The sequence below is a fragment of the Natrix helvetica genome (genome assembly GCF_964273705.1).
Source record: "Natrix helvetica genome assembly, chromosome: 4".
NCBI lineage: Eukaryota > Metazoa > Chordata > Lepidosauria > Squamata > Natricidae > Natrix > Natrix helvetica.
In genome coordinates, this window is record NC_138550.1 from 156,844,248 (window position 1) to 156,857,712 (window position 13,465).

General features: G+C 39.9%; 1 protein-coding gene across 1 annotated transcript in view; it reads right to left on the minus strand.

Moving 5' to 3' along the window:
* Window positions 1-1,017: 1,017 nt before the first annotated feature.
* TMEM65 (transmembrane protein 65) overlaps window positions 1,018-13,465 on the minus strand; it is a 36,563-nt gene continuing 24,115 nt past the window's right edge. Inside the window, exons 2-7 of the mRNA XM_081950601.1 lie at window positions 9,292-9,336; window positions 8,855-8,922; window positions 7,970-8,024; window positions 6,108-6,150; window positions 4,730-4,835; window positions 1,018-2,601 (exon numbers count right to left, since the gene is read on the minus strand). Of these exons, the coding sequence (XP_081806727.1) occupies window positions 2,503-2,601; window positions 4,730-4,835; window positions 6,108-6,150; window positions 7,970-8,024; window positions 8,855-8,922; window positions 9,292-9,336 (416 nt within the window). The 3' untranslated portion in view covers window positions 1,018-2,502. The remainder of the gene's footprint in view (window positions 2,602-4,729; window positions 4,836-6,107; window positions 6,151-7,969; window positions 8,025-8,854; window positions 8,923-9,291; window positions 9,337-13,465) is intronic.

Here is a 13,465-nt window from a genome sequence, read left to right on the forward strand (position 1 = left end):
TGGCTTACTAAACAAATCAAACCACAGGAGCTGGTTGGTACAATTCACTAAAGAGCTGTGGTTCCAGTGGTTAGAATGCAATATTGCAGACTAATTCTGCCGGCTGCCAGCAGTTCGAGTCTCACTGGCTCAAAGCTGACTCCGCCTTCCATCATTCCGATATCTGTAAAATGAGGACCCAGATTGTTGGGGGCAATAGGCTGACTCTGTAAACCACTTAGATGGGGTGTAAAGCAGTGTGAAGTCTAAGTGCTACTGCTATGTACAAAGTGCCTTTGAAGAGGTGTACAGTTCTTGTGCTTCAAAGGCCAAAAAATGCCTTAGGCCACACAGGAATCTCCATAATATCTGTCTACAAGTGTTAATTCATCATCTGTTTTTTCCTAGATCATGCAATGACAGCCCTCATTGTTCCAAAAGGCTAAATGTACAACATTTGAGCTTAGTACTTGAGTCCCTGTCAATGTACATGTTTAGAGACAAGAGGGGAAACGAAAGGATTTCCATTTTTATTTCAAGGCAATGCTCTTTTTCTCCACTACCCTTATCAAATTTTTATCTAGTTTCACCCAGAAAGTAAAGGCAAATGCAGATAAGTAGTTTCACCCACTAGAAGGAATTACAGTATAGGGAAGTTTAAGATGGGGATTGGGATTATTTAGAATAAGTCCTTGTATTTTCAAAATGATTTATAGAGGACTAGAGTAGGTTTCAATGTTGTTTTTCTCCATTTTTGTGGGTGTTTAGAGCCAACCCAAATAATGTCCCCCAACTTGTTCTCCTTTTTAGGGCTTGGCTCCTTCCTATATAAGCAATGGATTGCAGTGTTCCTCCAATGTAGTAATTTGTCAGTAATTTTAGCAGTGCAATTCTTGATGTTGAGAGCTGGGAACTGCATGCGGTCCACCCTTTGCCAATTCTGAGTTATTGCAAAATTTCTAGACATCAGAAACACCTGCACTTTTGTGATCAAATGTGCTATTTAGGTTCTTCAGTAAATACATTTCACTGGAAACGTCAGATGAACAAATGGTCCTCTTTATTTAATAAAAACAAAATGCTTTAGAATATACCCACCACATAATCAAGAAAAACATAATGCTCGTTAGGAAGTTTCAGTCCGTTTGAATACTGCACAGTTAACTGCAAGCACAAGGCAAAATGAAAAGAAACCCTATTAAATGAAAAGTAAACAAGTTTTATTTCTGGAAATTATACTCTGCACAGACTAATCACTCGTCCGGACAGGATCAATTTTAGACCATCAGATTACCATTTTCCCCCATTGACATTCACAGACAAGGACACAAATATCAGTACTCTGGAATTGCTAAAGCAGAGAAAACATGCAACAGTGGCAGAAATTTGTTTTACAGAAGAATCAGCGCATTTTGGGGGTGGGGGGAGGGGGGATAGACAGCCATATATGTCAAGGCTTAATATTTTGCTTTATTTTTCTTCTAAACTCTCCTTTGCTCTCATCTTTGTCAACTGCTCCCATTCACACCGCTTCTTCTGTTCGGCATCATACCGGCCCAATTCTCTTCTGCATCAAGCAGAAACTTTATCCCGTTTCCGAATGCCTTCAGATCAGGAATGGAGTTTGGCCTGATTAATATTATGCTTGTTTTTTATTTAGAAAGACAAACTAGGTTGGAAGTTCATGGGTCGGGTGGAGACTAAGCCCGATTCTCAAATATACTATGGCAAAACAAACATGCACACAAATAATTCGGTGAGAAGATTCGGTACCAGAAATCTGAGAATGAAGATGGCCAATACTTCTAAAGCATCTTGCAGAAGCAAGATGCTTTAGACACTTTCCAAATTTGCTGCATTGCATGCTAGCTATTATTGGCAATATTAACTTATAGGAGTCACTTTGATCTAAGCTGCGACCTGGGTAATTTAGTGACACACTCGGTCTAGGGGGGGTGAGGAACTCTGATCATAAAATGGGTCTGTACATTGGCCTCGCCCAAAATATCTCTCCTTTCACAAGTCAACACTTGTTCTAACCAACTTTGCTTCAGGCACCTGGGTACAAATATGGCCACAAGACAAATAAAAGCCAGAAAGTTACAGCATGGTATTTCCTAGGGCAGCTGTCACCTAACTACACTGAAGTCTGGAGCGGAAGATTTTGTGGATCAAAATTTGTGCCATGCGTTTCTGAAGGCTAAGGAAAATGCGAACCCCAAAGGTGTACATCGCGTCAATGACAGGTAATTAAAGTAACCATCCAGGTGAAGGAACCCAACAAACAGGGAGATATGGTAAAGATCAATCATCGGTGTAGAAGTGAAATCGCATGTCAACAATTTACATTTAAAAAAAGGAAAAACCCCTTATAAAAAAGATGTTACACAGCTACAATAAGTTAAGTGCTTCTGTAAAATAGCATGCTGCTTATTGTCTCTAAATTCCTATATACTGGGACAGCATAGTTGTATATCTGAGGTACATTAGTTTATATATGTATAGATAAACATTGTAAAAAGGTTATTTTTTTCCATCCAGTTTTTTGTCTTCTTCATCTCCAAGAAAGAACAAGGGAAACATTCCTAAAAGGCAGCCAATGGCCACTCCAATAGCTTTACCCTAAAAAGAAAGAAAGAAGAGAATGGGATATTCATTTAGGGTCAAATCCGATACCAAACATCACTTATGTACAGGTGGTCCTCAACTTAGGACCACAATTGAGCCCAAAATGTCTGTTGTTAAGCGAGACATTTGTTGAGTGAATTCTGCCCCCGTTTATGACCTTTCTTGCCATAGTTGTTAAGCGAATCACTGCGGCTGATAAGTCGGTAACCTGCTTGTTAAGTGAGCATGGATTCCCCATTGACTTTGCTTGTCAGGAAGTCACAAAATGGGATCATGTGCCCTTGGGACACAGCAGCGGTCGTAAGTGCGAACCGGTTGCCAAGCATCTGAATTTTGATCACGTGATAGTAGGGACGCGCCAAAGGTTGCAACTTTGAAAAACGGTCAAAAGTCACACTTTTCAGTGCTGTTGTAGCTTTGAACGGTCACTAAATGAACAGTTGTATGTTGAGGACTACCTGTGGTTCAAGCTGAAGTTTTCAGATTAGGAGCTCATCACTTTGCACAGGAAATAATGTGCAATTACCGTATTTTTTCGGAGTATAAGACGCACCAAGGTTTTGAAGAGGCAAATTAAAAAAAAAAAGTTTTTGCACTCTGCAGAACTCCCCAAAATGGCCTGGTTTTAGTGAAAACCGGGCCACTTTTTGTCCAAAAAAAAACAGGGAATGCATAGCCCTTAGGAGGCTTGTAGAGTGCTCCTGGGAGGTTGGGGGGGGGGGGGCAAAAACGAGAAAAAAACGGCCCGGTTTTTTTGCGAAAACGGGCCCATTTTTTGTCAAAAAAAAAGCATGCATAGCCTTTAGGAGGCTTATAGAGGGCTCCCGGGGGCTGGGTGGAGCAAAAACAAGCAAAAAACGGCCAATTTTCCCACTCATTTTTGCCCTCTCCAGCCTCTAGGAGCACTTTGGAAGCCTCCTAGAGGCTATGCACGGCCATTTTTGCAAAGAGGGCAGGGTTTCGGGTGGCCAAAAACGATGTATTCAGTGTATAAGACGCACCCATATTTTCACCCTCTTTTTGAGGGGAAAAAGGTGCGTCTTAATACTCTGAAAATCCTCTTGAGAGAATCAGTTGTATGCAGATTATGGTGCATAATCTACACTAAAAGGTTCCGTTTCTATTTTTATCCCCACAGGAATAACAGACAATAATGCATATGTTAGATGCTTGCCTCAGTTATAGTGGTTTCCACCAAGGTCCTCTGTTCCGGCGGGAACAGAGGTTTAATCTCATTGGTCGAAGGGTCTGACAGCTCCCTATAAAAGGGCTGCTGTCAGACTCAACCTTCGCTGGATTGTACATAGTTGCTACTGAGATAATAAAGAGCTGTTGTTACCGTTAGCCTGCGTGTACCTTTCCATTACCCGATCTAAATGCGGCCGCGTGGGCTGTCATGGGGAGGACCAGGTACTCCCATATAACACCACTCCTGCGCGAGCTGCACTGGCTGCCTGTGGTTTTTCGGGTGCATTTCAAGGTATTGGTTACCATCTTCAAAGCGCTTCATGGCACGGGACCTAGTTACCTGCGGGATCGCATCTCACCTCATACATCCCTGCGACCAATCCGCTCCCACAGGGAGGGACTCCTCCGGGTGCCGTCCACTAAGCAGTGTCAACGGGCGGCACCCAGGAGTAGAGCCTTCTCTGTGATGGGCCCAACCCTCTGGAATGACCTCCCCCCCGATATTAGAATTACTACCGACCTCCGCTCCTTCCGACAGAAATTTAAGACCCACCTGTTCCAATTAGCTGGCCTGGCTGATTTATAGTCCCACTTTCAACCTCCTGGCAAACACCTTATTTTGGGGTAATTTATAAGGGTAATTTTAATTTATATTTGAATTTTAATCTATTGTACAGTGTATAACCTACCTCCTCTGTCTATTTATGTATATCTACCTATATTTTTGTATTTACATTGTTTTAATATGTCTGTACACCGCCCCGAGTCCTGTTTAGGAAAGGGTGCGGTCTATAAATTAAAGTTTATTATTATTATTATTATAACAGCATACATAGTTGGTATCCAAATTCTAGTGTTCAGGCAATATTGAAGTTGCTATTTTTCTCCGTCTTGGTTTCCCCTCGAGCTCTCATCCATAAATACACATACTCACCAAGTGTGCACTAAGACGTGTTTGCCACATATCAGCTTGTTTGGGGGTGAGATCGGGAATTGAAAGGCCCAATCTGGAGGCCATAGCTTCAATGTAGCCTGCAAGACTTGGGAGAAAAAAAATACAAATACATTGAGCACATGAATCCCTGAAAGATGCCACTTTTGCTTGATTTTGATTAACTGTAGAAAATTAAAGTTAGCCATGAAAGAGCCAAGCTGTGTAAAATTTTGCAATGACAACCCAGCACCGATAAACTATACAGTAGAAAAGGGAGCATTTTTAATCTTGACCGTAATATTGTTTTGCCTGATTTATACGTGCAAAAATCATTCTAATTTAGGTATAGAATAAGTGGCAAACACTTAAATGCCTTCCTTTCCCCTTTGAGTGTTTTTATCATTCTTGCCTTTTTTTTTCAATACTTAAAAATATTTTTGTTTTGAATTATTATATTCTAATATCATGCTACATTTATTAAACCTCCTTAAATGCCCAATTGTCCCCTGGAAAAGCAGAATATAAATTTAATAAAAACACAGTTCCCTGACCTAGATGATTCTTTAGGTCATACTACAATGTCAACTCCTGAAGTTCCCATTCTTCTTCATGTAAACACCTATTCTTAGCTGACTTGAGAACTGGGTAAGAATTCAAAAGAGAATGAGGAAATATGAACTCAACCGAGGGCAACAGGCACGATTAATCTATGAAGTTACACCCTTTGCTCCAACACCCTGACTTGAAGTGGAGTTCCAGCTTATATTACTCTGTACCAGCCTATCCTCAAACCCCAATAAATACAAATAGTCCTCGACTTACAACAGTTCATGTAGTGACCGTCCAAAGTTACAAAGGCACTGAAAAAAGTGGATTATGACCATTTTTCACAGTAATGAACTTTGCAGCATCCCCATAATCCTTTTACCAAAAATTCAGGTGCTTGGCAATTGGTTCACATTTATGACCTCTGCTGTGTCCCAAGGTCGTGGGATCATCTTTGGTGACCTTCTGACGAGCAAAATCAACAGGGAAGCCGGATTCACTTAACAACCGTGTCAACTAACCTATCAACTGCGATGATTCACTTAGCAACTGTGGGAAGAAAGATTGTAAAATGGGGCAAAACTCACTCATCAACAGAAACTTTGGGCTCCATTGTGGTTGTAAATCGAAGACTACCTGTATATCAAAATTCAAAAAAACATGAGGGAACATGCAAAACATTTCCATGTTCAAATCAGGTTGTTAGTCCTCAAGATGTTATGGTGCTTTTCCAGCTATCATTCTGAGCGGAGATTAGCATTTTGAGCTTCAAATGATTCTATTATAGAAAAATACTGCAAGTTCATGAAAAAAAATATATAATTAAACTTACCCCAATCCAGCTAAGTCTGAGACAAGATTTCCCAAGGCAGCAGCTAGATAGTTGGAAAATTACAGTATTATATAAATTAGTAACACTGCAGAAATACCCAGAAAATGTTTTATAACCATATTATTGCTTAAAACTAAAATTCTTTTGAAGATTATTATTGGGTATATTTATGTACCACATAAAAGCTGATTCTCAACATAGAATAAAAATATAATATCAATCAGTCAGCCGTCATGATTTTTTTTTTTAAGTATGAGAACATCATAAATTTAGCAGGGTAATTTACAAAATTGTTCAGTAATTGGCCCTGGTTGATCCCTAGGAGCTTAAGCACTTCTAGGTTATTGCTATTAAAAGTGAAGCCGCTGTCTCATGGGGGGGGGGGGGGTTGGGGTACTCAGAGAATCTGAAAGACAGTCCTCAGAAGAGAAACTTGAGGAAAAAAATATTCTTTTAGATGGGCAATTCCTAAGAAGAAGTTTTAAATCAAAGAAGGACTTTGACTTGAGCCCAGAAACAACTTAGAAACCAGGGAAATTAATATGATACAAATTTAATGTCCCACAACGACTATACCTCCGTTCTCCATTGTTTAGTATACATGTGTATGGATGATTAGTTCAAATTAGAAATCAAGCATCATGAAAGCTACGGGTTATTTTCTGCGGGTATCCCACTGGCCTCTATGGAAAGGGAATGCTGATATGGCAGATATTTAATCTGCTCCAACAATACACTGTTTATATTCTCTAGAGCAAGATCATGACAAACTTAGATCTACCATAAAACAGTATTCAAAATTCTATTCAAAATTAAGTACGGTAGTGTTTATTTTATTTGAAGAGAGCATATTCTATTTCTCAAAATTATTCTCAAACTTTCTAAAGTCAAACTATTGAATAACAACACGTGAGAGATAAAACAAATTTCTTCAAAAGCTGGAAGCAAAATGAGGAGGCCAATTCGTCATCTGGAGAATCTGGGTGTATATACTGTAGCACGCGAAACGACTGTTAAACTGTAACAGCAGCCTTAGCCAAAATCCAACATCACAAAATGGTCTAACGCCAAGTGACTCATCCTTTAATCTGTTTTTAGAAAAGCAATCAAAAAGCTGTGTCCAAACAGGTGGCAGGTCAATAATGGAAGCTCCTTTCCTCCAATAATACGTATTTTTCTTTTCTTCACTCTCCTCCCCCCCACCTGCCCAAAAAAGTGCAAGATCTGCTTCTTTTCAAATGAATTGATAGTTGATCAACTGGTTGAAACAAGAATTGATCAAGTGACCTGTCGCCAGAGGCTGATATTGTAGGCTGGCTCAAAGTCTCCCAGCTGTTTTTCATGACTCAGACAAAACTAGAATTCACAGTCTCCTGGTTTCTAAATAGGTGCCTTAGCCACTAAACCAAACCATTGTTTCCTCCAAAGACAATAATAAATCATCCAATTATTGTTCAGACAATGAGTCATAATTATTTCCCCTTTGCAAAAAAAAAAGAAACCCAATTCCGTACTCTTTCAATTACTTCTACAAAATAAACTCTCCCATATTGTTGTACCCATACAAAACAGCACTCAGATACAGCTATTTTTTTAAAAGAGTAGGAATGCTATATTATTTACAGATAAAATTTCCCAAAATTGCGTCAGAAGAAGTAGAAGAAAAATATCAGGAAACTTCAGACAAAGATGGATATGGTTCCTAATTTTATCTCGTGATAAAAGTTCCCACTGATGTTAAGCACATGCTTTCCTCAAACAGCAGCAAGGGGTTCTATGAATTTCACTGTGCATAGAAACTTAAATGATAAATAAGCAGCTATAAATATCCACATAAACAGCAAATGGGCTTCGTTACTTGCCTGCCATGGTAGAAATTCCAAGCACAATCCCTATAGATAACTCTATCTGTGTGCCCTAAAAATAACAGAGAGTTTCATTATCACCCACACATTATGTAGACAAACCACCAGGAATCACTTGTAAGAAACAATGCAAGTGTAAAAAGAGGGAGGCGTGCACACCTGCTCCTCTAGAACAGGGGTGTTAAACGCAAGGCCCGTATCCTTATATGCTTAGATCTGAACCGCGGGGCCACCCTAGAAACAGCAAAGGACTGGCCCAGGGTGCCTCTGCCAATGAAAATGGAGCTCATGAGGGTTGCGCGCGGCCTCCCCGAGTTCTGTTTTTACTGCCAGAGGGCTGCAGGAAGCTGTCGCGGCCAAAAATGGAGCCGGGGGGGGGGGAGCGCATGCAGCCCTCCTGGGCTCTGTTTTTGCTGGCAGAGAGCTAGCAAAACAAACTAAAAACTAAACAAAAGGAGAAATGTTTCTCCTTTTGCAATTCATGCAAGAATGGACCGGAAAGGAGAAAGGGAAAGACAGCAAGGAAGGAAAAATAAAGGGAAGAGGAGAAGGAAGAAGAAAGGAGAATGATGAAGGAAGAAAGGGAGGGAGGGAGGGAGATAATAATGAGAGTGAGGGAGAGTCTGAGGAAAGTCTTGCCTTAGTACCTGGCCATCACAGGTGACATCAAGGTGGCCATGCCCACTCACACCCAGGTCAAACACAACCCTGAAGCGGTCCTCAATGAAAACACCCCTGCTCTAGAAGACCCCAAAGCAATATATACATGATACTGCATTGGCGTAATGGTGTGTTCAAACAGAACCGAAACTAGCAATGCTGCATTGCTGCAATACTAGAAATATTTCAGGATATATAAAGATTGGTATCAAGATGACTTACCGCAGCAATCATAATGGCATTATCAAAAAATCCAAAGCCTACAAAAGGTACTGCATTGTGGAAAAACACTAGAACAAAAAGAGAGGTGTACAATGTTTTAAGTACTTTAAATCGCCACTTGCAATTATATCAAAAAATATGGCATTGTTTGCTATTTATCCAAATAAGGGTTGAAATGTACTAAATGATTTTAGCCAATCTGTAACTAGGAGAGAGATAAGAGGAAGAATTCAAAAGATCCTCATCAGAGCAGACCTCTGTTTCTAGAGCCTAAAGTAGCATGGCTAATAGTGTCCGTCCGTCCCCCCAAAATGTGAAAACTAACAGCCAAATACTAAGAGTGGCAATACTGCAGTTATTGGGGGCTTTCAATCCCTTGACCCATGGAAATATCTGATTTTTAAAAATAATAATACAAAATAGACATAAGCATTTACCGTGTTTCAGTTGTCCAGTGGATGGTGGTGCAACCTCCAGCTTCTCTAAATTTAAAGAAAGGAATCTATAAGCATAGACATATTTGGCTAGTTATTTTGTACACAGCAGTGTTTAAATGTGAACACGTAGAATAATAATTCTGATGAGAAAAATATAGCTAAGGTAAATTGTCCCCAAACTTCATTGGGATTAAAAAAAAACCTGTCCCTTCAGTCACTAAATATGACGCAACATTTTTTCTTAACTTTGTTATCGCTATAATCAGTATACCACAATTTTAAATGGCTTATTGTATTTAAGTAGTGGGCAAGATGCAGACTTTGAAGGTGGGGGGTGTCACGATGTTAAAAAGTTTGCTAGGCCTGAACTGCCTGAATTGACACTCAAGAGTTAAACTAAGAAAGCTTTATTGCGCAGGTCATAAAACAAAATGTTACCTGAAAGTGATTTATTGCGCACGCGTTACACATTCCAAAAAAAATTCCTCTCTTCTTTGTTCGGCAGCCAACTTTGGCAGACGTAGCTTTCATTATCAAAATGTAACCAATTAGTTATTTCTGTTTCATTTACTTTTATTATTTTATTATTAAAGTTTGTTTATTAATTAGAATATTTTAAAAGACTTTTATTTTTTCTCAATATCTCAAAAGATATGCGGAAGGAAGCCACGGTCCATTGATCTCAGATTTCCCAGGGCATTTTTTTTCCCTGACAGGGGGGCGGGGGGGATCATTTATATTTTCATTATTCTAGATAAAACACATCCTTAGCCAAGAAAGGCAGAAGTACTTGGACATCTCAACCAGTACTATAAAAATATTAAACTGTCCAGAATAATTTTGTAACATTAGTTTATGGCTATCAAACAGTTTCATGACAGAAATCTTTATCAAGTTCCACTGACTTCAGGGATTACTCAGGAAATAAAAATGGATTTAATTAACAATGAAAGATTTTGCTTAAGCAGTAGATCACCAAAAATTGGCAACGTAACTAATATTCACCAGCCATAAATAGAAAATTAAGGCTGTCATGAGGACATATCTGGCAAGCATAGGGTAAAATTTATCTTAATTTTATGTAGTTTAAGGTTTCTGGGTTATTAAATAAAGATTTTAATTTCTTTGCCATGTGTAGTATACTTCTATTTAAGATATATATACAAGACATACGCCCTAAATCCATTTTTTGTTATAAGCAACCTATATAGGCAGTTGATTATGAGTTAACAAAAATACTGATCGTGGCTGGCAAAGAATTATGGCAAATGGGTATCATTTAATCATGTTTCAATCCAGTCAGGTGTCATGGGTAACGTTAAGTTATGACTCCTGGTTTGCAAAATGACAGTAGCTGCATTCACAAATCACATTCAACAAGATCCAGGGTCCATTACATTTTTGAGTAACATGCACACACAATAATATATTGGATCGAAGTTAACTCTTTACTAGTGACTATTTAGCACAATCTAACCTGTTGCTCCATGCAAAGCTCCTGGAGTAAGTGGAGGAAATAGAAACAATACAATGCAAAATAAATATATTCCAGTTCAGAGCCTCTGAGAGAATGATGACCTGACATAAAGAAAACTAAACAGACAGAATAAGGGATTCTATCTTCCCCAAGTTTACCGTCTGTGCCTCAAATCTGGTACTATTTCAGAGTATATAAATATGTATTCCCTCTCCAATCTGTCTGTTAAGGCAAAGCCAGAAAGTCGCTTGATGGGGAGAATCTTAAATGCATTACAAAAAGGCTTTTTCCCTTCTTTGTACTAGATTTTATTCAAGAATCCGTTAAAAATGGCATAATACAACAAAAGAAGTTTGCACTGCTAGATAAGAGGCACAGGAATCAAATCAATATTTTAACCTTATTTCAATAAGTGGAATATTCTCTCATAAACAAATTATGAGAACAAAGGCTTCAATTGAATGTTTCATTTGCAGGTTTTAAATGAATATGCAAATATTAGCAAAACATACTTTTATCAGTAACTTTCTGCCTTTGGCCTCATTAACACAAAGAAGTAGTTATTATTCAAAGATGGATAAAAAATCCCAGGAGCTCAGATATCTACTTTCTTGTGTAATGTTAAATATTAAAACTAACCTACATTCAAAATGTATAAATAAATGTATCATGTTCTATAATGTTTTCAAGCTTTCTTACAAGTAATCCTTGACTTATGACCACAATTGGGATTGGAACTTCCTTAGATAAGTGATGCAGTCCTTAAGTGAGTCATGCTTGATTTTATGACCTTTTTTTACTGCAGTCGTTAAGCTAACCAGGCTTCCCCCATTGATTTTGCCTGTTGGAAATAGCAATACCACTTAGACTTCACAGTGTTTTTATAGCACTCTCTAAGTGGTTCACAGTCAGCACATCGCCCCCCCCCCCCAAAAAAATAATCTGGGTCCTCATTTCACCCACCTTGGAAGGATGGGAGACTGAGTCAACCTTGAGCCAGCCGGTGAGAATTGATTTATTGGCAGTGGGCAGAGTTAGCCTACAATACTGCATTCTAATCACTGCACCACCACAGCTCCATAAACCCCCCCAAAAGGCCGCAAATGGCAATCCTAGGGCACTGTAGCCATTGTAAATACATGCCATTTGCCAAGTGTCCAAATTTTGATCACCTGGAAGTAGAGATGCTGCAATGGTCATAAGTGTGAGGACTGGTCATAAGTCATTTTTTTCAGCACCATCACAACTTCAAACCGTTGTTTGTTAAACAAATGGCTGTTAAGTCAAAGACTACCAGTATTTTCTCTTCCGTTGTGTGCTACAATCACATCAACTCTTGGTAACGGTTTGGTATTTCACCAGAACCTATGAACTATAGCTTGCATTTGTGTTGGGTCAGTAAATGGAGGGGGAAGAATAAGGACGTGCTTGTATTATCAAGTCGTGAACCAGTTTTTTCTGGGTCACCCACATTTGACTCATGCTTTGTCTGGAACACATGCTGAAAAATGTAAGAAAATTATCAGGTGGGCAGGAATACCTTAGTTGGTGGGGGGGGGGGGAGGATAAATGATGTAAAACTTTCAATTCATAAAAAAATAACACATCAGAAATGAATGAAATTACAGCCAACGCAGAAAAAGTAGGCAGAGAAAAGCAGCTGTTTTCATCATTACAGTAATAATTGGAAGGCCAGCTTCTTCATATGAAGTGAACCACGTATGTAATTAATTTCCACAAGTTACAATTGCAACAACTGTTTGTTTGAAATGCAAAACAGCACATTAAGCCACTTGGGGCGAGTTTCTAAATCTCATGCAAAAATCCCTCTGTAGCCTAACATTAGATGTGGTCCAAAGCCAAACGCCTCTTCAAAAATATCTTTTAGAGTAACAGTATTAATAAAATAAAGACAATCTTGGAAGCAAGCAAGCAGCAGAAAAAGAACGTTGGTCTTACCTGAACGTTTTTTTCTGGAGTAGTGGAGGGAGGGGTCACAGAAGGGTTAACACAGCCTGATTGGTCCATTTGACTGAGAGAAAACTTCTTAACCTTCGCCTTCTCCCGTTGGTTCCCAGTTTCCGCGATGTCACGGCCAGCACCTGCAAGTTAAACACAAACAAGGACAAGCCCCCCCGGGGCCTCCCGACTCTACACCTCCCGGACCCTGTCTAACTAACTAGGGCGGGAATGTGACCCCTCCCTCCACTTCTCCAGAAAAAAACGTTCAGGTAAGACCAACATTCTTTTTCCAGTAGAGTAGAGGGAGGGGTCACAGAAGGGACATACCCACGCTACGTCCCCGGGCGGGCAGACTGGGTCCCAGGTGAGGAATCGGCCACCACCCTCTGAAGGACCCTCCGGCCAAAAGATGCCTCAGCCGAGGCATAAGCATCCAAACGATAGTGCCTAATAAAGGGCGTGGGGGAGGCCCAGGCAGCCGCCCTACAAATATCCTCGAAGGGCGCCCTGGTGGCCCAGGCCGCAGAGGTAGCGGCACTGCGGGTGGAGTGAGCAGTGATCCCTGACGGGGGGGGTCTTCCCAGAAGCCCCGTAAGCCTCAACTATGGCCAACCTAATCCATCTTCCGATGGTGGAGGAAGACACCTTGCGTCCTAACGAGCCTGGATGAAAGGAAACAAATAACGCCTCGGTCTTCCTAATGCCCTCAGTTCGCTTTAGGTATATGCGAACAGC